General features: G+C 42.9%; 1 protein-coding gene across 1 annotated transcript in view; it reads left to right on the forward strand.

The window, feature by feature from the left end:
• PRUNE2 (prune homolog 2 with BCH domain) overlaps nucleotides 1–26,502 on the forward strand; it is a gene marked incomplete at both ends in the record, with an annotated part of 267,702 nt that overhangs the window by 180,813 nt on the left and 60,387 nt on the right. The window contains 1 exon segment of the mRNA XM_082843243.1: nucleotides 243–1,008. Coding sequence (XP_082699369.1) covers nucleotides 243–1,008 — 766 coding nt within the window.

The following is a 26,502-nucleotide window of genomic DNA, read 5'->3' on the forward strand; positions in this document are numbered from 1 at the left end:
CTATAGAGGAACTAACTACATTTGCAGTGCATGCTTAACCAAGTTCTGCCTTACCGCAGTCATTTCTACCGCTTGTCTAATAAGTATCCTTGAGAGGGTCTGAGAAAATCAAACAGCTCTACAAAATAAAAATGTTTTTTAAACTCTCTCTCTTTAGACAGATCATTTGCAAAGATCACAAGTCACGCGGTGTGTTAATTAAGCCTTGTTCTCTCCTTCTCACCTTCATCTTCCACTTCTAGGTACCAGCAAGGGGATATTAGAGTTGGAAGAAGAAAACATGATTCCTACCAAAGAGCCTGAGCACATAACATCAGAATACGGGGGAGAAAGGTACCCTGAGAAGAATGAAGATCATCGTGCACTGCACATGGATTACATTCTTGTAAAGCACGCAGAAAATTCACCCCCAGAGCCAGAGGCCTGTGAGGCCAGAGAAATCACGTCGGAATTAGAAGAGTTTCACATAGATTCCGAAGAAACGGGGCTGCCAGGAACACAGTTAGCATGCTTCCCAGACACACATCACCCTGCTTCCTTAAACGAAAGCATTCATCTTTCTGCAGAGAGAATGTCTTCCAAAGATGGTAAGAGATCATCTTTTGAAAGCCCTAGGCAAGACCAGAGTTGGATGGTCTTGGGCTGTAGTGAGGTCGGTGACGCATCGTCGGAGGCCAGGGACTCAGGGCCTGGATGGTCTGGCAAGGCTGTGGAGCCAGCCTCTGATCACAGCTTGGGTAAGGGCCCCCAAATGCAGATTCTGGGAGAGATGAAGCCTCTAGAATCTTCAGCACTAGAGGAAGCCTCTGGCCCGGACAGCCAATCCTGGAAAAGCATGAGCCAAGGCAGGACTGGCCCCGATACAGTTACGTTGCAGGCTGTCACCCATGACAGTGAATGGGAAATGCTTTCCCCACAGTCTTCTCAGAAGAACATAATCCCTGACACGGAAATGGAGGAGGAGACAGAGTTTCTTGAGCCCAGAACAAGGAAACCAAGAACAAAAGGGTAAGCAAAAAGCTCAGTTTATTTTTTTCCTGAAAACTGTTTTATTGGAAACTGGGGAAATGGTGAGGGACTATGGAATGTGAAGAATACCTAGATGATAGGAGCTTTGCTTATATTTATTTCAAAGCATATCATCCCTAAAAGCAGCTGCTGGGTAACCATAATGATGATGATGATGATGATGATGATGATTTGCGTACCTTTTCAGCCAAAAAAGTCCCTTCAGTTTCCATCCAAAGTCTTATACTTACTCTCCTGATACTTACACTTACTTCACCTACTCAATACCTATATTACCCTTAAATAGGCAGTTGGTGCTGGAGGGGAGAGGACACACACATTTACTCATAATGCAAGGCAGTCTGCACACATTATCTTATTTAATCTTTACAAAAACCCTCAAGTAGTAGTATTATCTTTATTTTACACATACTGGTTGGGGGAGGGGAGTTGAGGCTCAGAAGGTTTCTATAACTTGCCTAGAATTAAGTAAACAGAGTGAACACTCTGGGATTCAAAAGTTTCCACCTCCAAAGCCTGTACTTTTCCAGCAGACACACTGCCTATCGTACGGAAAAGGTGATTGTGGTTTCATGTAAGCATCTAACTTACTAATAAAGAAAGAGGAGAATCCACAGCAGGCTTAAAATCTTAATGTGAAACATTCATTCCTTAATTGACTGAAAAATTGGCAAATAACCGTCAAACCAGAAATTCATTCATTCGTTCGTTCACCATTCGGTTTTTGAGAATCTGCTCTGGCCAAGTTTCTGGGTAACCAATGGACATTGTCTCTGCCCTCAAGTTTCCAGGTCCTGCTAAAACAGTTTATGGTGGTTCATTTCTCTTCGGTTGCTCTGATAAAGCCCTCCTGCTTCCAGGGACAAAAGGGCATGTTGTGAAAAGTAACCTAAGTAAAGGAGAAAATCATGTTTCCTCCTTAAAATGTAGTGGAGGGGCTTCCCTGGTGGCACAGTGGTTGAGAGTCCGCCTGCCGATGCAGGGGATGCGGGTTCGTGCCCCGGTCCGGGAGGATCCCACATGCCGTGGAGCGGCTGGGCCCGTGAGCCATGGCCACTGAGCCTGCATGTCCGCAGCCTGTGCTCCGTAACGGGAGAGGCCACAACAGTGAGAGGCCTGTGTACCGCAAAAAAAAAAAAATGTAGTGGAGAAAAGATATCTTCTTCCTACTCTTTTTTTTCCGGTTTTTTGTTGTTGTTGTTGTTGTTGTTTTTGGTGGTTTTTTTTTTTTTTTTTTGCGTTACGCGGGCCTCACTGTTGTGGCCTCTCCCGTTGCGGAGCAACAGGCTCCGGACGCTCAGGCTCAGCGGCCATGGCTTACGGGCCCAGCCGCTCCGCGGCATGTGGGATCTTCCCGGACCGGGGCACGAACCTATGTCCCCTGCATCGGCAGGCAGACTCTCAACCACTGCTCCACCAGGGAAGCCCTCCTACTCTTTTTTTTAAATTTAATTTTTATTTTATCCTGGAGTATAGTTGATTTACAATGTTGTGTTAGTTTCAGGTGTACAGCAAAGTGATTCATTTATTCGTATATCCATTCTTTTTCAGATTCTTTCCCCATATTGGTAATTACAGAATACTGAGTAGAATTCCCTGTGCTATACAGTAGGACCTTGTTGATTATCTATCTCATATATAGTAGTGTGCATGTGTTAATCCCAAACTCCTAATTTATCCCCTCCCCCCCTCGACATTTCCCCTTTGGTAACCGTAAGTTTGTTTTCGAAGTCTGTGAGTCTGTTTCTGTTTTGTAAATAAGTTCATTTGTATCATTTTTTTTAGATTTCACATACAAGTAATATCATATGATATTTGTCTCTCTGACTTACCTCACTTAGTATGGTAATCCCTAGGTCCATTCATGTTGCTGCAAACGGTATTGTTTCATTCTTTTTAATGGCTGAGTAATATTCCATCGTTTATATGTACCACATCTTCTTTATCCATTCCCCTGTTGATGGACATTTAGGATATCTTTTTCCTACTCATTTTAGGAGCATAAAGGAGGACTATACACACTACATACCCACTGCAAGTCAAGGCAGCTGGATTCCAGCCTGGCTCTACCACTACCAGTTACGTAGTTTAGGATTAACCCTAGGCTTAAGTTTCCTCGTCCATAAAATCGGTGCGTTGGGCTGGAGGATCTCAAGGCTTCCTTCATTATTGAATCCTGCGACCTTAATTTATGTATAAATAGAAAGTGTCCAGGAGGGCTTTGGCATTCACATTTCTCCGTGAAAGGGACAGAGAAATCAGAAAGAATAGCAGGGGTATATTGACGTTTAGCAAAGTGCCGTAAAGAGTTAAAAGCTGTGCCACATTCAAGTGCAGCTTCATAAATCCAGACATTTTAAGTTGGCCTAATCTTTCTTTCTTCCTGTCAAGCTATTTCCTTCCAGAGGGACCTCAGATCTGTTATCAAAAAGGGAGTAGCAGATGGATCCCAGCAGCCCTGCTGGCACTGTTATAGATTGAGCTCAGAACACAGGCAGCCTCGAGTTGGCTGAGCCGTTATTTGGCTTCTTGTCTGCATTTTGCACATGCCCCTGAAACCCAACAGATGACAGTGTTCAATTGTGCCACTAGCCCCTTTTCTTTTCTTTTTTTTTTTTTTAAAGAAGACGTTGGGGGTAGGAGTTTAGTGATTTATTTATTTATTTTTGCTGTCTTGGGTCTTCGTTTCTGTGCGAGGGCTTTCTCTAGTTGTGGCAAGCGGGGGCCACTCTTCATCACGGTGCGCGGGCCTCTCGTTGCGGAGCACAGGCTCCAGACGCGCAGGCTCAGTAGTTGTGGCTCACGGGCCTAGTTGCTCCACGGCATATGGGATCCTCCCAAACCAGGGCTCGAACCCATGTCCCCTGCATCAGCAGGCAGATTCTCAACCACTGCGCCACCAGGGAAGCCTGCCCCTTTTCTTCTAATGAGATTTCTTTGCTCATCTCTTTCTGCCCAGCCCCTGAAGTAATGGAAATCTTCTCACAGTTGGGGGAGGGGACAGATTTTCCTGCTGGATTTTGTGTTACCTTTTGCCTAACTAATTTACTCTGAAGTATTTGAAAGCTTTTCTCTGTGCTAGATTTTGGGAGGGTGCAGAGTTATCTAAAACAGTAGTTTTCTAAATGGGGCCCTAAAACCAGCAGGCCTCATCATCACCTGGAAACTTGCTAGAAAGGCATATTACCCGCGCCACCCACTACCTCCCGAATCAAGAACTCGGGGTGGGACCCAGCCATCTGTTTCAGCACTTCCTCCAGGGGATTCTGATGCACAGTAGTTTGAGAACCGCTGGTCTAAAACTTAGTCCCATCCCTCTAGGAGTTTAGTTTAATACAGGAGTTAAACATAAGTGAAAAGGTAGATAATAGTGTGATGGTTAAATCAAGATAGTGGATGACCAATGTCAGGTTAAATATAAATAGCTACCAGTTAATGGACATTTGCTCTGGACCAGGTACTAAGCATTCTATATGCAGGGTCTCACGTTACCATGGCAACTGTATGAGGTAAGAATTACACAGGAGAGGAAACTGATGTCCAGAAAGTTTGAATCACTTGCTCTGGTTTATAGTTAGAAAGTGAAGAAGCTGGGATTTGAATTTGAGCCTCTCTCTGTTAATAAGTTAAGAGAGAGGCATCTGTATAGGATACCTTTATGGAGGAGGAACGAGGATGACTTATCATCCAGCAGCATCAGGAGGCAGAGTGCCCAGGGCCCACGATATTTTAAAAGGCCCATGAGAAGCTTTGAATTTCTTTCAAAATTAAAAGAAAAAGTGATTATATTCCTATGTGGATTATATTCCGGTGTGGATTACATTTCTTTCTACCAATGCAGATGTGAAGCAGATTTTTAGGTTTTTGTTTTGTTTTGTTTTGAGTGAGAGAAGGAGCCCGTGAAGGCAAAAGTGACTAAGGTCCACAAAAGTCATACTGCGGTCCTGAGAACTGCGATTTGAGACAGGCGTTAAAGGAAGCTCATAGTCTGGAAAGGTGGAGAAAGGGGGTGAGAGGCCAGCCAAGTTAACTGAGGAGAGTAACATAAAGAAAATCCTGGAGACAGGAAGGTGATCACAGAAGCATTATGATAATAAGGTAGCCATATTCTCCAGGCCAAAAACCTGGAGACATCTTCTGATGCATAATCTCATAGCAGGACCAAAATCAAGACTGTCCTGAAAAAAAAAAAAATTAAAACCTGGTCTTCAAAAATGAAAGTAGGCTGATAGTATATGCAAGATGACACGCCATCTACAAATTGGCTTCTTGCCCTCACATCAGCCAGCCACACCTCCTCTCAGCTCCCACACTGTTTTGGAGAGCAGTAAGCCATATTCTCAAAATCTGAGGGAGCATTAGAAAGACACCTTTTCTCATCGTACCTCACCTACTGTCTCTTGTTAACAAAACTTGTTATGAGTGCTGGAGATAAACAATCTCCCGTGAGATCTTCAGCGCTGTGTTCTAGTTCCCTAGGATCAATCTTCCCAGAGGCTTTTGCCAACAGCTTGGTCATCCTCCAGCTGTAGACCTGCCAGCTAAGGATTGCGCGCCAATACCCCATACAGCGATGCATATGCCTGATCTTTCCTGTGTGGTCACAGAGAACATCTACAGAGTCATCTGCAGCACACAGACTTTTCTTAAAACAAAGAACCGTGTATGTATTTACTTTAAGGAAGGCATGGTTGCAAGACTGTCATGTGAAGAAAGGGTCATTGTGTTTTAGTCAGTGTTCTCCAGAGAAACAGAACCAATAGGAGAAATATGTACGTCTGAGAGAGAGAAAAGGGAGGGAGGGAGGGGAAATTCCTTTAAGGAATTGGAATTGGCTCACACAGTGTGAGGCTGGCAAGTCTGAATTCTGTAGGACAGGCCAGCAGGCTAGAAACTCAGGCAAGAGTTGTTGCAGTTTTGAGTCAGAATTCTGCAGGACAGCAGGCTGGAAACAGGCAGAGTCTCTGTGTTGCAGGTTTGAGGAGAGTTCCTTTCTTTTCAGGAAACTTTCAGACTTTGCTCTTAAGGCCTTCAACTGATTGGACGAGGCCCACCCACATTCCAGAGGGTAATCTGCTTTTCTCAAAGTCTTCTGATTTCGGTGTTAATCACATCTAAAAAATACTTTCACAGCAACATCTAGACTGGTGTTTAACCAAATAACTGGGCATCGTAGCCTAGCCAAGTTGCCACATAACACTATCAGAGGTTATATGCAGAAGCCTGAACTACGTGCTAAGAGAGCATGGAACCATTAACGTTTGTAAACTCACCATCGGAATTGTATAAATACATTGCTATACAAATATATTGGCTTTCTGTAGGTGTGGGGCAAGGATATAGCTGTACAGGGTGATGGAAGTAAATAATTTCCAAGAGGACTAAGAAAATTGACAATACTTGTCCAACCTTTGTAGATACATGCGGCAGAGGGCAGTGGGGGAGGAAGGAGGGAGAGGGATGGAAAGGAGGGGGAGCTCTTGTCACATGTACGTTTGAAACAGAGTATTTAGAAGTAACCTAATCCTTATACTTATGGAGCTATATCTTTTAAAAAAATTTTTATTGGAGTACAGTTGATTTACAATGTTGTGTCAGTTTCAGGTGTACAGCAAAGTGAGTCAGTTATACATATATCCACTCTTTTTCAGACTCTTTTCCCGTATAGGCCATTACAGGGTATGGAGTAGAGTTCCTTGTGCTATACAGTAGGTCCTTATTAGTTATCTATTTTATATATAGTAGTGTGTATATGTCAATCCCATTGTCTCCTACTTCTGCGAGGTGAGTTATCTGGTACTCCCTAAAATAAAAATGACATTTAAACACAATAGATTTCATATTCCCCGTGACCTGCTTCTCACGGTGATCTCTGTGCATTCTTTTGTTCTTTTAAAATTAGTAACTTTGGGCTTTTTTTTTCTGTCTGACAAGACTATGGAAAAGAATTTGTCTTTCTCCCTGCGAGTGACACCACTAGAAGATCCTTTTATGTTTTTTCATGAGACCTTCTGAAATCAGCTTTTTCTGTCTATGACTTTCGGCTGAGGAGTTAGTACGTTGGGTCTTACACCCATGTGAATGCTGGAAATGCAAAACGGGTGAAGGGATAATCTTTTGACTCCTTCTCTCGAGGCCGGGTAATGATATGTTTGGGCTGTCAGAAGAATCACACTCTTTGAGCACACACTACCCCCCCCCCCCCCTCGGTCTTGCTGTTTGAATGGGCTCTATCCCAGTTCCAAACGTTTGCCCTTTCTCCAAGGTAAACTGACACTCTGTAAACGACAGTGTTCCCTTGTTTATTCACTGTTTTCTGGCTTTGCCCTGAACTAAACCTGGAAGACCAAACTTGGCACTGACTCTGCGTTCATTTACTTTTGTAATTATATTTTATCATCTGGTGCATTTTATTTGGTGACTACGTGCTGATAATTAAGTATCATCAAAAAAGTCCTTTAAATTGTTACTTTAATTCAGGACTTAAATCTTTTTTTTTTCCAAAAGAGCCTATTTTGGTGTCTCTCCCCACTCCCATCCCACTCCCACCCCAGCCGCCTCTGCGCCTCTGGCCAGCCCTTCCCAGAGCAGGCTTCCAGTAAGTGCTGGTAGATAGACTAATGTGTTATGTTCTTGGGTCCATCCAATTTCCATCTGAGATAGACATGGCAAGTTTTATTATGCCAGTCTCATAGGTGAACAAACTGACTCAGTAAGTGAGCTGTTTAAGATCATCCAGAAATGAGATCGTGGTAAAGTTGGGACTTGAACTGAAGTCTTCTCTCTTCTGGCCCAGTGCTCGCCAATTAGACAGATAATTTTTTGGAACTTCTGTAGGTTGATGTGTTTATTCCTATTCTCCCATTGTCCCATGGAGAAGTACCTCAAGTTTAATAGCCAAAGTTTCCCAAAGAGAGATTTTGAGAATAACTGAGTCAGAACTCACCTCTGACTTTTCATACTGTCATGTGACCTACTGAATTCTTTTTCCCGCTTGAACACGCATTTCCCACCTCAGCAAGTCCATGACGCATTTCCCACCTCAGCAAGTCCATGACGGCTACTGCTGCGTCAGTAAGCTGCTCTCCATCTGTGATGTGTGGGACCAGCTCCCGTGGCTAGAGGCCAGAGGCAGGCGAGGGAATCAGGCCTCTCAATGTACATTTAAGTTTTCTGCATATCTATAGATACGGTGCTTGTTTGCGGTGAGGAATTTTATAGTGAGGAAAAGCCAGGAGTGCCGAGACGCGGTGGTACAACTCAGCTGTCTTGTAGGAGGAACACCCACAGGGGAGCCCTTTTGTACTGTGTTAGCTTGAGGAAAAATCCAAGGTACTTCTCCAGCTGGAATAGCAAAATGTCAAAACTGATGTGAGAAAAAAAAGACCTTTATGAAAACTGATGGCATTTGAGGAAGATAAGAAGTCATGGCTTTTGAAAGCAAGATGGACTAGCGTATCAGGGACCCAGCAGGAAAGAGCTGACACATTCGAATAAGGGTAATTGGAGAAATATTTAACAAAGGGAGTGTTTACAAAGATGGTGGCAACTTGGGAGGAACGCACAAGGAATAGTGTGATAACCCAGGAACAGTCACAGAACAGCTGTTATTCCTAGGCCTCAGGGGGTGAGGGGAGGTGGTGATTCCCAGAACCCAGAATGAGAATTTTGGGTAGAAAGGGCCATCCTGCAAGGAGCTGTGACCTACTGTTGAGGGACATAGCCAGCCTGAGGCCTTCCCACAGGAAGGAAACCTCCTTCCTTCCTCCTCTGATCTCCCGCCAGGGGCCCTCATTGGTTAAAATGAAGGGGAATTTAGAGGGTGAGATGAGGGAGCCTCCCAGGGAGGAGAGCAACATGGAAAAAGTAGGAAAGTGGACCTGCGGAAGCAAACAGAAGTTAGGCAGCACAGCTGGCTTAATTGGAGAGTGATGGAAGCTCAGGTTCTGAAAAGTGGACTGAGTTATATAAACATACAGGATTAGTTAAGTACTCCTCCAGTGCATTGGAGGATCTCCAATCTGTTTTCAAGATACATATGAGAGTTCCTTTAGGACAAAGGCTGTCAAAAACGCAGTCTAGGATTGGGTCACCCTTTGTAGAAATCCAAGCTATACCAATGGAGGAAATTAGAATGTCACCTTCCCTCCATTTTAACTGTTGGTTAAAGGATGTGGCTTTTTAAAATTGTCAACATAAGAGAGTTTGGTTCTAGGCAATGGCTGGGGAGTAAATTTGTTTTTAATTTATTTTATTGAAGTATAGTTGATTTACAATGTTAATTTCTGCTGAACAGCAAAGTGATTCAGTTATATATATATATATATATATATATATATATATATATATATACATGCTCTTTTTAAAAAATATTCTTTTCTATTACGGTGTATCACAGGATATTGAATATAGTTCCCTGTGCTATACAGTAGGGCCTTGTTCATTCATTCTCTATATAATAGTTTGTATCTGCTAATCCCAAACGCCAAATTGATCCCTCCCACACCCTCTCTCCCCCTTGGCAACCGCAAGTCTGTTCTCTATATCTGTGAGTCCATTTCTGTTTCATAGATAAGTTCATTTGTGTCATGTTTTAGATTCCACATATAAGTGATATCACATGGTATTTTTCTTTCTCTTTCTGACTTATTTCACTTAGTACGATAATCTCTAGGTCCATCCATGTTGCTGTAAATGGCATTATTTCATTGCTTTTTATGGCTGAGTAGTCTTCCATCGTACATATGTACCACATCTTCTTTATCCATTCATTTGTCGATGGACATTTAGGTTGTTTCCATGTCTTGGCTATTGTGAATAATGCTGCTATGAACATAGGGGTGCATGTATCTTTTCGAATTACAGTTTTGTCCAGATACGTGCGCAGGAGTGGTACTGCTGGATCATACGGAAACTCTATTTTTAGTTTTCTGAGGAACCTCCGTACTGTTTTCCACAGTGGCTGCACCAACTTACATTCCCACCAGCAGTGTAGGAGGGTTCCCTCTTCTCCACACCCTCTACGGCATTTGTTATTTGTAGACTTTTTAATGATGGCCATTCTGACTGGTGTGAGGTGGTACCTCATTGTAGTTTTGATTTGCATTTCTCTGATAATTAGCGATGTGGAGCATCTTTTCATGTGCCTGTTGACCATCTGTATGTCTTTGGAGAAATATCTCTTTAGGCCTTCTGTCCATTTTCTGATTGGGTTGTTTGTTTTTTTTGTTATTGAGTTGTATGAGTTGTTTGTATATTTTGGAAGTTAAGCCCTTGTCAGGCATATCATTTGCAAATATTTTCTCCCAGTCTGTAGGTTGTCTTTCAATTTTGTCTATGGTTTCCTTTGCTGTGCAAAAGCTTATAAGTTTGGTTAGGTCCCATTTGTTTTTTTTTGTTTTTATTTCTATTGCCTTGGGAGACTGACCTAAGAAAACACTGGTACGATTTATGTCAGAGAATGTTTTGCTATGTTCTCCTCTGGGAGTTTTATGGTGTCATGTCTTATTTTTAAGTTCTTAAGCCATTTTGAGTTTATTTTTGTGCATGGTGTGAGGGTGTGTTCTAACTCCACTGATTTACATGCGCTGTCCAACTTCCAGGGAGTAAAATTTTTAATTCATCCCCTTAAACTATCTGAAATGTTGATCAACTGAGAATCAGAATTTATGGTAGATTGAGTGAAAAATATGTAATGCAAATGGTCCTTTACATGTTCCAAAATGTGCCCTGGATTAAGCCCAGGCAGCAGAGAACTATGTACCTGTACCAAGTTGCAGAGGATCCCACACAGTTTCTTTATTCTGTTTTGTTTTTGTTGTAGGTCATTGGCTTATCTTGATGGAAAACGTTAGGTCAGCCCAGTGAAACTCATCTCTATGCCAAGGATATTACTGAGACCATGATTTTCTAATCAGAATATCTGTGCTCTCATGAGCAAATCCAATCCAATCTCCATCTTGACTATTAGTTAAATAATGTGACTTTATTTAATAACATTTATGTAATTGATCATGTTTATCCCTTTGAGTTGACTCCTTGGAAGTTTATGTTTCACAGCCAAGTTTATCACTTACTAGTATCAAATGTATAGAATTCTGGACTATGTATTTTATTGTATTACTCTAAGTGTTAATTTCATGTTGTGATCCTGTCACTCTTTTTTTTTTCCCAGCTATTTTTAAGTCATATGGTGGTGGTGGGTTTTTATTGCCTCTTTGCTCTTATCTTGGCACCTTTTTTTTTTTTTTTTTTTTTTTTTTGGTACGGGGGCCTCTCACTGTTGTGGCCTCTCCCGTTGCGGAACACAGGCTCTGGAGGCGCAGGCTCAGCGGCCATGGCTCTCGGGCCCAGCCGCTCCGCAGCATGTGGGATCTTCCCGGACTCAGGGAACCCGTGTCCCCTGCATCGGCAGGCGGACTCTCAACGACTGCGCCACCAGGGGAGGCCCTTGGCACCTCTTTTAATTCCTTGCTCCTCCATCTTGTTTCCTGCATATTGAAATTCCACTCTTCATTTAAGACCCAGACCAAATGTCTCTTCCTTCCTAAAACATTCTCCAGTCTCATCAAACAGAAGGAATCCCTCCATCTCCTGAATCTCATTGTACTTGGAACCTTTTTGTGGCCGTCCTCACATTCTGCCTCATGTTATATTTACTAGAGACTCTCTTAACCTATCTGGATGTAAGCCACTTGAGGCTTATACATCTTTATATCCCAGACTACCTTAAACAGCATTTATACTGAAGTTGTAACTTAAAGTCAAATATAAATTGAAAGGGGGATGGTGAAGTCATTTAGATGGGTGAATTTTAGAAACTTCAGTGCAGTATTTAGTTTCCCTCTACCATGGGAAATAATTTAGATTTTCCTAATTGACACTGGCCTATGATTTTCCTTCATCACACAAGCTCTTGTCTGGTTTAGGAATCAAAGTTGTACTGACACCATAAAACAAACTAGGGAGTCTTCCTTTTCTTCTGTTCTTTAGAATAACTTGTATAAGCCAGGGGGTTTCTCTAATACATGAGAATTAGGTAATATTTATAGAATTGTCTGTGCCTATTCCTTATTTGGGGGATAGATATTTTACTAGTAATGTGATTTCTTAATGATTACTGGTCTCTTCAGGTTTTCTAATTCTTTCTGCATCAACTTTGCTATTTAATATTTTTCTAGAAAATTGTTCATCAAAGTTTTCAAAGGTTTTGGAATAAAATTGTTCATATTCTCTTACTAGTTTTCAATCTCTACTATATCTGTAGTTAGTTATATAATTCTTTTATTCCTAATATTATCTATTTGTATCGTGTCTCTTTTTTCCTTGTTCAATCTTTCTAGAGGTGGGTTCATATTGTTAGTCTTTTCTAATAACTAGATTTGGTTTCGTTAATCTTTTCCTTTTGTTTTTGTTTGCTTGTTTTCTACTTCATTAAATTTTGCTTTCATCTCTTTTTTCTCTCTGATATTAATATTGCTATACTGGCTTTCTTCTTGTTCGTATGTTTCGTGTTCTTTCTATTTATCTCAGAGGTCCCTGTTTTTGCCACTGAGCACCAATCACCATTTACTTCTGCCAACATGTCCATAACTGAACTACAAGTTCATGGAGTGCCATGATACATTTCCCTACTGCTAACTTCCAGTTCCAGGGCAAGAGGGAAATCGGAGACTGGAATTGTTTGTCAGACCTGGATCTTTCATCTAACCATATTGGAGGTGGCCTCCTTCTCAACTTTATTATAATGTAACTAGCTGAGTATAACTACTTACCTGAGCCCCAGTTTCCTATCTATAAACCATCAACCCAGTACACACACAATCCACCCAACCTTATGTGGCAGCCCTGCCCTGGGCAGCCCATGTGGGTCTTTCAACCAGACTCCTGTCTCCATCCTGCCAACCTGGTGCTACAGTCCATTCTCCATTCACTGGCTTGAGTGAGTCTTTCAAATGAGAATATCATTCTTTTGCTACCTATCTTTTTAAAACCCTCCAATGTCTTCTCATTTATTTTGCAATAAAATTCTTATTCTTAACTATAGTCTGTAAGGCCCTGTGTCCCCCAGTTGCTGCTTATGTCTGTGATCACTAAGACCACTCTCTCTACCAGCCCTCAGTCTTGCCCGCCAGACTCTTCCAATTTAGTGATTTAGTGCCAGCTGTAACTCTCTGTCTAGAACTCTCCTGACATGGCTGGCTTATTCTCATGGTTTGGGGTTCCCCAGAGAGACCTCCTATAACTGCTCCATCTACAGTAGCAATAACTGTACCACCAAGTTATTCTAGTTTTCAATAATTAGTTTCAAGAACTAGTTATTCTAGTTTGCCCCTCCCACCTAGGGGACGTCTAGCAATACCTGGAGACATTTTTGATTGCCACAACTCGGGTGATGCTACTGCCATCTATGGGTAGAGGTCGCAAATGCTGCTACACATCCAACAATCGCAAGAGCGCCCCGTGGGACACAGGATTATCCAGCCCCAAGGGCCAACAGTGCCAAGGCTGAGAACTGTGCTCCATCCCACAGCCCTGCTTCATTTTCTTCCTACCACTTTTTTTTCTTTTTTTCTGTCTGAAAAGATCTGTTTATCTGTTTAATTGAGTTTGTCGTGTGTGTCTCCACACACGAGAATGGACCCTCCAGGAAAGCAGACATTTGGTTTGTCTTGTTCACTGCTGTACCCCTAGTGCTTAGAGCAACCCTTGCCACATGTTGAGGCACCGCATAAATACACCTGATTGAAGGAATGGAAAAGAAAGTCAAGTTCGTCCAACATAATTGGCTTTTAATAAAAATAATTACTGGTGTTTACTCTTCCTTTTCCGAGGGAGATGTGCTAGATTTAGCTTGGTAGTGATTTAGTTCAGGCTACTATAACAGATTACCATAGATTGACTGGGTGGCTTACAAACAATACAAATTTATTTCTCAAAGTCCTGGAGGTTGGAAATTCAAAATCAGGGTGCCAGCATGGTTGGGTTCTGGTTAGAGCCCTCTTCCAGGTTTCAGACTTCCAACTTCTCACTGTATCCTCGAATAGTAGAAAGAATGAGAGAGCTCTCTGGGTTTTTTTATAAGGGCACTAATTCCACTCATGAGTGCCTCACCCTCCTCACCTCACCTAATCCTAATTACTTCCCAAAGGCCCCCAACTCACACAGGGAGAGGCTCAACTGATGAACCATCACACAGGGAGAGGCTCAACTGATGAATTGAGGGGAGGGCACAAACATTCAGTTCATAACAGGAATATGCATCTTTTCTAATGTTGCAAAATCCATCTTTCCCCTTCTTTTGAAATTTGAGACCATAGTTATCTATTTTTAGTGTTCTGGTACATTTCTTCTTCATTATGGTGCTTCCAAGATTCTTATAGCCTTTCAGTTTGCTTAGAGTGCTGTTGCCCACTTCACTCAGCCTCATGGAGAAAAACAGGTGTGCCTGTTCAGTTGTTTTGGTTCTTCTTTTGTTTTTTGTTTTGCCTTTGTTATCCATTGCCTTATACCAGTTTGAATCTCCAGAGAGAAAAAATTATTCTGTTTACTTAATCATCTGTTACATCATCAACTCCAGTAGTACTTGACCATACGTAATCTTCAAAGACTTTTTTTATTTTTGCTTTTTTAAACTTCAATTCATTAAATGATCATTTGAAAGTATTAGGCTCTCAGAATAAAAATCCCCTGGATTGACATCTACCATGCCCTTTTCGTCCATGTAATAATCAGGATGCTACTTATTGCATTTAAATAGGAATTCTTTTTTTTTTTTTTTTAATAATTGTAACTGCTTCAGTGGGATGAATAAGATAGTATATTTCCTCAGGTGCCCAGCTGACACTGAGCTGAGCTATTTTGCCTTGACAAAACATGTCTGAGAGAACATCCTGTAAGACAAGAGGAAGGATCGTTGGTGTTAACAGATGTCCCATATTCCCCATTTAATGAAGTGCTACTTAAATGTTTTGAAGGTATTCTATGATTGGCCTGATGACAGTAAATCACTTTCTCTCTCAACTGTTGACTTTTAAAGCAGATAGTAAGGGTAGGTTCAATTACAGTGTCTGTTCTACAGCATGTGACTCCTATTTCTGTAGCTCCAACTGCTACTTTTTTCCACCTGAGGAGGGAAACTCCTAATGAGCCACACTTCACAAAGGAGAGACCATTTTTAGCCTTCACCCTGGACACCCAGGGTACAACCAGCTCTGAAGCCATCTATTTTCCCCTGCCGATTTCTGGTTCATCTTGGCTTCGGGAACGGTACTAAGTTTTTGCTGAACCCTGAAAAAGTCATGATCCCCTAATGGCCCCACCCCCAATTCTCCATTGCTGAACGATAGAAAGCACATGAGAAATTATTTTCATAACTGCTTATAATTTGGAAGAATTTTGTAGGCTTTTAGTTTAAGTAGAGAGAGAAAAATTCACTTTTTCCTCTTCTCCCTTCCCCACTGGCCCCTCACCAGCCCCACAGCCATGGAGAAGACAAGGCGTGCCCTTCATTTTAAGAAGAGGAGCTAACGTTTCTTAAGTATTTACCGTGGCCAGGTTGTCTGCTGAGTAATTCACTTTCCTGTTTTCTTGGAGTTAGCTCAATCGGAGGTTACCGAAAACTGCCACATCCCCCTGTTCTACCATAGCGCCCTCCCCAACCCACCTACCCACTACCCCGCCAAAAAAGGAAAAAGGTCGTATAATATGGGATTTCTAACAACCGAGTTCTGAGGATGGTGCCTGTAGTTACTTTTCACATTGACATTTTGCCTGACCATGATCAGAAGTCTTTGTTTGATTTGTCTGATAACGTATTCTTTTCCTTTGAAGATCAAACTAATCAATGTACGCTTTTCTAGTATGTAAGCTTTTCATTCACATTTCATTTGACTTAACTCCATCAAATATTTCTGTTGGCATTTTTAGAATTAATAATAGTAGCTAACCTTTATGGTGAGTTATTTTAACCCAGTCTCTCTAAAATCTCTAAGTTATCTTGCTTTAAAGTAACATTGTTAGTATTGTCCGTTTGTGAGTCAGCAGTCTGAGGTACCAGGCAGTTTAGTAACTGGTCCAAACTCGCTAATAAGTAGCGGAAGTTAGATTCAAACTCAGGCCTTGTGACTCCAGAGCCTGAATGCTTACTGGTCACATGGCTTTATTTCTCAATAGTCAAAGCTGTGTGGATCTTGGGCAAACATCCTAACTTTTCTCTAGAATCTCCAACTGGACTTCTTTATGTATCTTGCTGTGCTTCCATAGTCCATTTTTATTATGGTCTTAAACACTGTCTATGAAATGAAAATAATCACACCACCATCTCACTGGGTGTGCCGTGAAGCTGCAGGATTTTTTTAAAAAAGAGGTTTCAGGGGAACTAAATTCCTTCCACTCTGTGCTTTGAGCCCATTCACATCCAGTCTCACTCAGGAACAGGAGTGACAGCAGTTTTCCTGAGCAGACACAAAAATCAAGGGGCATTTCTGACTCCACAACCTGCGTGGAAGAGTATTTTATATTCCCAAAAGAAACTCTTCACAGCCCCAGCTCCATCCCCCAGCTGGAGCAGAGCAGCAGTGGTGATGGGCTCACTGGGAGATCTGAGAGGCAGGTGATCGTCCTTATTTAGATGTGCCCGTGATCACGTGACCAGAAAATGGAGGCGACTCCGTATTTCCAGTTAAGTGCTCCAGACAGGGGATGCTGAGGGCAGTAACCAAGCATTCTTCTCACTCTCCAGCCTGCTCTGTCCTCAGAAGGTAGGTGGGTCCCGGTGCGGCTTTAGGAGGATGGGCTGTGGGAGGTCGGATTGCAATGGAGGGTGTTGCTTTCACAGACTGGGCTATTGCAGCTGGGAAGTTGGAGGGGGAGAGGGAAGGGGGTGACAGGATGCAGAGCTCTGCCCAGCCCCTCGCAAGTGACAGCTGGCAGCTGCATTTCACTCTGTATCATCTCTTACTGGAAGGGCTTGTGGTCCTGTAAGCTATCTCCTGCCCCTCCCTTGGTGACCAGGTAATGAGTTAAACAGATTCTGCACGGCTATAAACATTTTTTATTCCTTTATGTCTATGATGAAAATGGAGATAGAAACTCAAAAGAAATGACAGTTGGGAAACCGTTTAGGACTCTCGTCTGATGGGTATTGAAATGTCTGTTTGGATTATTTGACAAGCAGAGTGGCCCTGGTACAGTGGCATTTTTATTTTTTATGTTATTGCTAATAGTCATTGAAGCTAGTAACATACATTTCTCTTTTTTGCTGATGAATCTTGTAACCTTTAAACCTTCCCTAAGTTCCAAGCTGCAGAAATAGGTCATCCTCAAAAATGGGCTTATGTTGTTTTCTATTGCTTTTTCAAAATCAAGACAGGATACGCTACTTAGAGAATATCAGTATTTTACTGAGAAACTAAGTTATGTGAGAAACTAGAAAAAAATTATCACCTGGTTAATTTCAAACAAGAACTACATAGGTTATGGAATTCCTCTGTGGAAACGAAAAAAAACAAGACTCCCATCTAGAAGGAGTGATTTGAAGTGTGATTCTGCCTGAGATCAGTGTCATGGCAAATCACCTGTCATGGTGACTTAGGGGGGAGGGGGGACATCATCTCTATAAACTGCCCCCCTTCTTTCATAGGAACTGTTAATGTGCTGCAGATCTTATGTAAACTGCTATTCGAGCACAGCTTCTGGGCTCATTTCCCACCAGATGGTCCCCCGACCCCCTCCTAGAGAGAAAAATAGAAGCTACCACCGAATGAGCCCACTTCAAAATGTTCATTTGATGAAAGTCTTCTTAAAATCATAATTGGTAATATTCACAGAAGGTAAAAACTGGAATCATTAGATGCAACTTCCTGGTAACTAAAAAAAAAAATGATCCATGATCTTTCTGTTAATTTAAAGAGACAGATTATCTGGGAGGAAAAAAGTGCCTTTCCGGGAGCACCTCTATCAATAAATTATACTCACGCAGGCTCGTGAAAACTCTGTACTTTGAAATGGCTCGGACCTTGCTCTGCAACTCAAAGACAAATAAACAAGACTGGCTGTTGTCACGCACAGTCAGCAGCACCTAAACATCCCCAGGAGATTTCGCTTTGTAATGCAAAGTTACCCTTTATATCCTAAATAAGATCTAAAGCTTCATAGGTGCTTAAGGGTAATGAGCCAGATTCTCCTTCCTATTAACAAGAAGTCAAATTAACTTCTTCCCAATGGTTAGGGCTCTCTTTGGTACTTGCCAGTGAATTTCCATTTGGTTTTTCATTCTCGAATGTCTTTGTACTCAGGGAAGGATTTATCTCTTATTAAATAAAGGATCATGATACTTTTTTGACCTTTAGACTTCATACTTTCTAGCAAGCTGGAAGACAGTGCGGGGTTTGCACATAGGTTCAGGTACTCAATATAGGTTGTGACAGGAAAGCTTGAGTTCACCTACAGCAAATAAAAGCTTATTTTTTTCTTCTTCGCTAGCCTGGAATTGCTTTGACATGCCAAGATTTTGCAGACAGTGGCTTTACTCAAAGCAACTTCCTGCTAGAGTAGTATTTGAATTTGGGATGAGTTCTCAGTCCCTTATCCATTCTAGTCAGTAGGATAGTTGGGGGAGAGGGGAAGGGATGAGAAGGGGCAGAGGGAAAGTAGTGAAGGACATTCTGTCCCTGGTATCCTGTCTGTATCAGAGTTGACAAAGAGCATTTGGGTACAGCTTTTTTCTGGATTAATAATGCCTGGAGTCATGGGGTAGTGGTGGATAGGTGTGCAAAAGGGTTGCAGGAGAAGAGGCAGGAATGGATACCCCTGTCTGAACACCATGATCATTTGAAGGCTCTGTTGAGCCATTTGCCTGGGGTTTTGATAGTTGTGTGATTCTCCGTATTCTTCTTGCATCCTGAGTTTCAATTGCTAAGGTAAGATAAGCCGAAACAAATTGTAGAATTCATTTTGACTCGCTTCCTCAGTTTATAAGCAAGCAAATGAGCTCCAGTTAGAGTGAGGGATTGACTCAAGGTCACAGTCAGTGGCTGGGCCAGGATCAGAACCCAGGTGGCCAGCTCTTGATCTCATGCTATTTCCTTTCACCCCAGGCCTTTGAAAAGCCCTTAGCAAAACCTGGCCCATGCATTTACATTTCTCAGAGCTTAAAAAAAAAAACCCCACAAAACCCGCTACTACTCTTCTATTTTAAGGGTAAGGTAGCATTTCCTAATCCCTTTACAACCCTTAGAAATTTGGGGGAAATGAAACTGGACTGTATTCTCAGAGCTTGTGCATTTATTATGAACAAGATGCTATCTACCCCTAAAGACTGCATGTGATACAAAGGCAAAACAAATGGCTTGCAAAAGGCGGAGTAAAGTGAATTCCATAAGAGGTGGAACTGAGGGGCTCTGGGACCTCCAGGTTGGGAGAACCTTGCTCCTCCTTTATTGTAGAGAAGTAAATACAGGATTCATGGATGAGGTGGATTCAATAGTTGGGGGAAGGAATATTTCAGCAGAAGGGCATATACACCAAGAGAGGGAAGAGAACTGTCAACAAGACTTGGGAAACTAGAAGCTCATGTTGTCTGAAAGGTGGAGCATTGGGGGATGCTAGTGGTGGATTGATCTAAATGGTGGAAAGCCCTGAGGGTCAAAGAAATTTTTATGAAATGTGTTGGCAGTGGGAAGCCAGTGTTTTATGAGTTGAGGGTTTGGATTGGCAGTAGACTAGCGATGGTGTGGGAGAGGTGGGAGGCAAGAGGAGAGGGGGTAGTCCACCTGAAATAGAATGGACTGACCCTGCTAGGATGGAAAGAAGAGAGGCAATTACAGAACTGCAGATGTGGAAGAAAGGCATAGTGCTTGAAAGCTGAGGGAGATAAGAACCTTCTGAGGAGGTGCCTAGTGAAGAATTGGCGCACCCTGTGATGGGGTATCGTTTCATTCCTCATGACTGAGAATCTGCAGCCTTGCTGCCCTCGATATAAGTTAATATAAGCAAGGTGACAAAAGCATGAAGCTCTCTCATCTGAACAAGATTAGACTCAACTGTGGCAGGAGCACTTTCACAAAGCTAAATCCACATCTGATTAGTCAGCACCAGGTCGCGTCCCAACACCCGGCCATGGTTTCTATGACGACACTTCCATTGTTAGCAAGAGCGCAGGGCTGCAAGCCTCTAGATCTACTGAGGTGGACCTAATGGAGTGGGATGTAAAGAGGAGGGTGACTTTTTCTTCCAGTCATCCCCTTCCTTCCTAGGCAGTGGCCCTTTGAGGGCAGGGATCAGGCCGAATGGTGCCCCTGACAAGTGCCAAGAAGATTCTGACTCATAGAGTAGAAATCAGAATGAGTCTTGATAGTGGGCATGGGGGCTGGGGACAAAGAAGGGAGAAGGGGAACAGGGGAGCTCAGATGTAATCTATCCTCACTCCTTCCCCAGCCTATCCACAAGATCCAGCCCCAAAACTGCTACCTGTTGTCTGGAGACTTCCAGGTTTATCCACTCTGCCCACATGTGGAGGAACTACTCCTATCTCTGAAACTCCATGATTATCACTCATGGGTTTTACCCCACAGTTTTGTGTGAACTTGTATGTCTTTTCCTCTTTATTCTCCTAGATTTTAAATTCTCAGACACACGCAGAATGTGTGTCTGAACCATTCTCTTTGTAATATACCCTCCCTCAGACTAACACTTGCCACGTGGTTCTAGGACTGAACCGTTTGTTAAATTCCTACCTGAAAGAATACTAACTTGGGAAACAAACAGTGAGTACCAGAGAATCTACATCTATCAAGGCTTATGGGAAACTGGTTTGGAAACCCTAGGGGGGATAATCAGAATTGTTTAGGGGTAGTTTTGCCTGAGACAGAGATCTTTCAAAGTCCCTCCAATCCAAAAATTCAGAAAGGAACATAGGCTTCCTATAGTGCCCTCAAAAACAGGATTTACTGTTGTCCAAATCCAATACGGAAACCCCATTCATAAAGCTACCATTGCCCATGAAGCAAGAGAATAAAAATGTTGCCACTTAAGCACTTACGTTTTTCTATGCCCAACTCCCAGAAACACCCAGGAAAGGGTTGATGAAGTTGGAAGTTCTAGAAATAGCTCTTTCTAAAACAAAACAGGAGTAAAGCCAACACGATGTGATCTCAGGAGAGCAGTTGTGCACAAGGTCGGTTAGGAGGGCGGGTACAATGGAGATGAGAGGATAGCTAGAGATTATTGATCTCTGGAAAGGTATTGATAACTGAAAGAAAGAAAGCTTGGGATGGAGTAAAGCCCCATTCCTGGGCTAGCTGTGGGGACGTTTTCTTTGTTGATTAGACTAAGTTCAGGGACGATCACAGGTCATGTTCTTGATATAACTGAATCATGTTCTTGATACAACTGAGACTGAATTTACGAGGAGAAACTTCTAACCAAAATGTTCATGCACTTAACAGTTATAGACTCAAGGCTTGTTTCTAATTTGCTTGGTCGTAGGTGGCTGGTCTTAGGCTGTTCATTTTATTTCCCAATACTAACTTTTATTTACCAGCAGGGACCTGGTAACTAGAAAATGTGAGTCATACACCAGAGTCTTGGAATCCCATATAATGCCATAATTCTGTGAACAACAATTATTTAAAAGCATAAGCACATTTTTTCCCTAAGTAGCTGTCTACATTTATACAATGAAGACATACCAATGTAAAAGAAATAGTTAAAAGAATCAGCTCTCCCTGTGAAGGTGGCATAGCTCTACGATTACTGACTATATCCCTGAGGAGAGTACGAAATTAATCAAGTCTCATAAATTGGCTTCATAGAATGTGATTATACTGTACAGTGGGGCATGTGTAAATACAGGTGACGGCTTCTTTCAGCCGCCAGGGACCTGATGTGGGCTTCTCTCCTTCCCGCTAGATCTGTCAGGCAGCAGTAGAAGGGCTTTCTAGTAGAAAAGAAGAACGGAAGGCCTGATATACTCCTCCCAGAGCCGAGATTCTCCTCCTTGAAACTGTGCTGATGAAGGAGATCAGATACTGTATCCATTTGCTTGAGCTGCCATAACAAAGTACCACAGACTGGGTCGCTTAAATCACAGAAATTCATTTTTGTCACAATTCTGGAGGATAGAATTCTGAGATCAAGGTGTCGGCAGGATTGGCTGCTTCTGAGGCCTCTTTCCTTGGCTCGTAGATGGCTGTCTGCACCCCTGGCTTCACTTGGTCTTCCTTCTGTGTATGCCTGTGTCCTAATCTCCTCCTATAAGGACACCTGTCATATCAGATGAGGGCCCACCCTAATGACCTCATTTTAACTTAATTACCTCTCTAAAGACCTTATCTCCAAGTACACTCACATTCTGAGGTACTGGAGGTTAGGATTTCAACACATGCATTTGGGAGGCGGGGGCAGGAATCCAGCCCTTAACGGAGAATGTGCTGGGAATTCCTGTGGACCAGCCCCACACTTCATTTGTCATTCTTCAGTGTTGAGTCTACAGGCACATGCCTCAAGTGAAGTAGTTTTATGGGTGTTGGGTTTTCTCTCCTCCAGTAGGGTGGGTGGAACAAGGTAATTTGGCTACTGCGTAATCTTTAAACTGCTCTGTAAAGTAAATGGCCACTCAGTGTGATTCGTAATGTGTGGAAGGTCCCAACTCAAAGCTGTGTATCCATAATCAACCCTTTAACCCTTCCTTGTCCTAAAGAAACCAAAGGGCACTGGTTAGTATGGTAAGGTGGGGAGGGGGGAGTATGTTAATTTTTGGAATTTGGAAAGCAGACGGCTTTACTTTATTTTTTTTATTTTATTTTTTTAATTCAGTACGCGGGCCTCTCACTGTTGTGGCCTCTCCCGTTGCGGAGCACAGGCTCCGGACGCGCAGGCTCAGCGGCCATGGCTCACGGGCCCAGCCGCTCCGTGGCATGTGGGATCTTCCCGGACCGGGGCACGAACCCGTGTCCCCTGCATCGGCAGGCGGACTCTCAACCACTGCGCCACCAGGGAAACCCCAGCTTTACTTTATAAGGTTGAAACAGCCGTACCATCAATGAAATACAAACCAAACATTTTACTGTTTCCAAATTTATTGCTGTTAATTTTGGTCTTCAGTTGATAGATTCCATAGAAGGTGATAAGTATCTTTTACCTCTTCCTCCATTAGAAAATTAGGTTAATAATGGATTCCTTGATCGAGAGCATCACCACTTACTAAAACATACATGGAGAGAATAATCAATAAACAGGCTTTCTAGGAAAAAGAAAATGTTGAGTCTAGGGGTCGCTTCAGGGGTTCCACGACCACCTTGGAGATTCACGGTGAGTATGGGAGGCCTTGTTGAGCCCCAAATATTCTAATAATAGTAAGAGTAATATTAAATAGTAGAACTTCTGCCAAACACTTTACTCATTATCTTTGAAATCTCACGCTATTCCTCGTATAATACTCATTTTGCAGATGAAGAAACTAAGTCTTAGGGAGGTCAGCTAACTTTACCGCAGTTACATGGTTAATAAGAGGCAGGGGGGGTTGATCCTGTTGACCCCACCTTGCCTCCCTATTTGTGAACATTGGTTCTTCTTAGTTGTCTGTGGTCTGAAAGTCTAAGGAGAAACTCCTTGCAGGAGAATAAGGTTGGGGATAGAGGTATGAAGGAACTTCTTTTCAGTTTTGAATCGGGGATCTAAGGGAGTCCAGAGTCCCCAAAGAACACTGAAACCTGAAGTGTGATTCGGAATTTCCCCATTGCCAAGACATCAGCTAACCTAGATCTGTTACACCCTAACCATCGCAAGAGGGCGGAAATAAGAACAAGGGTCAGGAATGGGGATTAGGGACTCTAGAGCTGCCCTGGAGTTGAGTATGCAGCCAACTCTGCCTCCGGTTTGATGTAGTCCTGTTTATCTAGTTTTGCTTTTGTTGGCTGTGCTTTTGGTGTCACAGCCAAGAAATCATTGCCAAATCCAATGTCATGATGCTTTCCCCGCTATGTTTTCTCCTAGGAGTTTTATAATTTTAGGTCTTACTTTTAGGTCTTTAATCCATTTCAAGTTAATTTCTGTATATGGTGTAAGGTAAGGATCCACCTTCATTCTTTTGCATGTGGATATCCTGTTTTCCCAGTGTCATTTGTTTTTGTTTTTTAATTTTATTTATTTATTTATGGCTGCGTTGGGCCTTCGTTGCTGCGCGTGGGCTTTCACTAGTTGCCGCAAGCGGGGGCTACTCTTCGTTGCGGTGCACGGGCTTCTCATTGCGGTGGCTTCTCTTGTTGCAGAGCACGGGCTCTAGGCACACGGGCTTCAGTAGTTGTGGCACACAGGCTCAGTAGTTATGGCTCGAGGGCTCTAGAGCACAGGCTCAGTAGCTGTGGCGCCTGGGCTTAGTTGCTCTGCAACATGTGGGATCTTCCCAGACCAGGGCTCGAACCATGTCCCCTGCATTGGCAGGTGGATTCTTAACCACTGTGCCACCGGGGAAGTCCTTCCCAGTGTCATTTGTTGAAGAGACTGTCCTTGCCCCACTGAATGGTCTTGGTATCCTTGTCAGTCATTTGACCATATATGTGTAGGTTTATTTCTGGGTTCTCTATTCTGTTCCCTTGGTCTTTGTTTCTGTCTTTATGGTGGTACCACTCTGTTTTGATTACTATAGCTTTGTAATAAGTTTTGAAGTGAGAAAGTGTGAGACATCCATATTTGTTCTTCTTTTTCAAGATTGTTTTGGCTATTTGGGACCCCTTGAAATTTCATATGAGTTTTAGGATGGACTTTTCTATTTCTGCAAAAAAATGCTCTTGCGACCTGAGGTACTGCCTTTGAAAACCACTTTTCTATTCTAATTTTTAGCAGAATTACTGAAAAAATAACAGCAGCAATGTCTAACCCTCCTGTAGCATCAGCTAAAATGTGCCGGGCAGTATTCTCTACCCTTACTTAAATCAACTCGTTTAATCCTTGCAACAGCCCCTGAAGTAGGTATTGATAGTTTCCCCATTTATAGATGAGGAAACTGAGACACAGAGGGGAATTCTGCATCTTACCTAATGTCACACATTTAAAAAGGTCAGAGTAGGATTCAAGTGCAGGTGATCTGACTCCAGAGTCTGAGACTTTAGTTGCTATCCTGTACTCTTTATGGAAGAAGAAAAAGCATATAGGAGTTCAGGCTGCATCTGGTAGACTCTTGGTAGATGTAGGCCAAGATGTGCAAATGTACAGAGAGGCCCACACATCTCACTGGGTTATATCTCTGAGCTGTGCTTCCCCAATTTTGTTCTGTATTAACATGTTACGAGAGAAAGGAAGCAAGGAGCGAAGGAAGGGAAAAGAAGAAAAAAAGATACCTTGGTCAAAAACAAGGTAAACAAAATCAAACATTTTTACCTTCTGTAGAACATCTCAGAGTCTATGATGAGTTCACATGCGTTATAAAGTCCCAAAAGGAGGGCAGGCTATTCGGTGTTTCCCAAGCTCACTGGGTACAGAGCTGTCCTTCAGGGTCTGTAGACCCTCTCCTCTGGGCGCAGGCTTTGGGAAGCGCTGGCTTGAACAAATGACCGGAAGCACCCCTTCTGTGTGTCTTTTGCCAGCAGGACGGTTTGGAACCCTCAGGCACAAGTCCTCCTCATGTGTCCGTTTCTGTGTCTGTCCCTGTCAGTCACAGGCCGGAGCTCATGGGGAGCTGATAGCGGGAGTAGATTGCAGAAATACGCCCGCTTCCTGGGGTCCCCGGGGTCCGAGAGGTGACTCCATTTTCAACCACAGCCAGGGACTGTGTGGGAATGAAAAGATAAAGGAACTTTATGCTCGAAGAAAGCAAGGAGCAACTGGGCCACCAGGAAGGAAATACAGAAAATAAAAATGGGGTGATGTTACCGAAGGCACAGAATTCTGGAGCTTCCGGCATGTATTTATTCAACAAAAGCTCACTGGGTGCCAGCTGCCAGGCAGTGCTCTCGGCTCCCCAGGGATTCTGTGGGGCACAGGATACCAGCTGACCCTCTAGGAGCCAACTGTTGGCCCATCCAGATGAAAATGTTTTTATTCTCTGCCCCAGTTTCTTCATCTGGCAAACAGCAAACAGAAAATGATGCCTTAAAAGGATGCAATCAAAACCACAATGTTGGGACTTCCCTGGTGGTGCAGTGGTTAAGAATCCTCCTGCCAATGCAGGGGACACGGGTTCGAGCACTGGTCTGGAAAGATCCCACATACTGTGGAGCAACTAAGCCTGTGTGCCACAATTACTGAGCCTGCGCTCTAGAGCCCACAAGCCACAACTACTGAGCCCATGCACTGCAACTACTGAAGCCCACGCACCTAGAGCCTGTGCTCTGCAACAACAGAAGCCACCGCAATGAGAAGCCCGCTCACCACAACTAGAGAAAGCCCGCGCGCAGCAACGAACACCCAAGGCAGCCAAAAATAAAAAATAAATTTATTTAAGAAAAAAACCAAAACACACAATGTTATTTCAAA

Source organism: Leucopleurus acutus (genome assembly GCF_964270905.1).
Source record: "Leucopleurus acutus genome assembly, chromosome: 7".
Classification (NCBI taxonomy): domain Eukaryota; kingdom Metazoa; phylum Chordata; class Mammalia; order Artiodactyla; family Delphinidae; genus Leucopleurus; species Leucopleurus acutus.